Source organism: Austrofundulus limnaeus, unplaced genomic scaffold, assembly GCF_001266775.1.
Source record: "Austrofundulus limnaeus strain Quisiro unplaced genomic scaffold, Austrofundulus_limnaeus-1.0 Scaffold2351, whole genome shotgun sequence".
NCBI lineage: Eukaryota > Metazoa > Chordata > Actinopteri > Cyprinodontiformes > Rivulidae > Austrofundulus > Austrofundulus limnaeus.
The window spans coordinates 9,104-10,175 of record NW_013954753.1 but is presented as its reverse complement, the minus strand read 5'-3'; the positions used below and the strand labels follow the sequence as shown (position 1 = coordinate 10,175).

The following is a 1,072-nucleotide window of genomic DNA, read 5'->3' as shown; positions in this document are numbered from 1 at the left end:
TATTTACATATACTGTAAATATACATAATATACATAAGATCTCCATTTTATATATTTTTTCATGCTACAGTTGGGACTTTAAATGTATATTTTGTACTTTAACTTGTAATACATTGTTTATATTTCATTCAGTATGTTGTGAATGTTAAGTTGACTTCTATAAATAAGCTAAAATACTGTTATTTGCAGTTCTTTGATCATTTGGTAACATTTTATTTATTATCAGTACAGCTCATTCAACAAGGTTATTTTTAAGAAGTGCTGATTTACACATGAAACTAATCCAGCACATGAAATAATTCCATCAGGGGCTTTTCTGCATTAAACAAATTATAAACACACTAAAAATCCAAACCATTATTTTATCTTTTGGTGAGATTGTGCTTGTAATGAAAACATTATGTGAGAAGGTCCTCTAGCTTTCTGAAACCAACCTCCCATCATTTGAAAGCATCAGTTGTTCAGGTTAAACAGTCTTACTTGTATCCAAAGTAGTACTGGTAGGATCCAGCAGTCTTGAGCTCCAGTGAGCAGAACTTATCAGAATCCTCCTCCTTTCCTGTTGGATAGTTCCATGCTAAAACACGGAAGCTGTTGCGGTTAAAGGCTTGTCCTTCAGGCGGGTAGTTGGTGTGAACTATAACCTTTCTCCCCTGAAGGCTTGGACCCAAGCGGAACTGCAACTCAAAACCTGACAACATACAAATGCGTTTGAGCATAATGACACCCAGGGTTACAGTCTAATGTATTTCTGTATACATCATGCTTTTCTATGTAACCATGTGTGGGATCTTCCATCAGCCTTTTGTATGCAGAGTCACGTCTGGTATGACAGAACTGCAGGAGAATCCCACACATGTGTCAGTGGGACAAAAATATCAGTCCTTCACAACTGAGACTATATATAGTTCAGTTCTTTGGACAGCTCAGAAATCCTCCTCAGGTTCAGAGGGCTGCAAATGTCAAGTAGCTATCAGCAGATAACAGCACACATACTCCATAACCGTGTTTCCATCGAGGCTTTTTGATGCGCATTTAGAAGTGTCACATTAAAAATGAAAAAAAAAAAAAA

General features: G+C 36.5%; 1 protein-coding gene across 1 annotated transcript in view; it reads right to left on the bottom strand.

The window, feature by feature from the left end:
• The window catches only part of LOC106510843 (glycogen debranching enzyme), a gene marked incomplete at its 3' end in the record, with an annotated part of 17,402 nt that overhangs the window by 13,149 nt on the left and 3,181 nt on the right, over positions 1 to 1,072 (bottom strand). Inside the window, 1 exon segment of the mRNA XM_013999568.1 lies at positions 481 to 691. Within this exon segment, the coding sequence (XP_013855022.1) occupies positions 481 to 691 (211 nt within the window).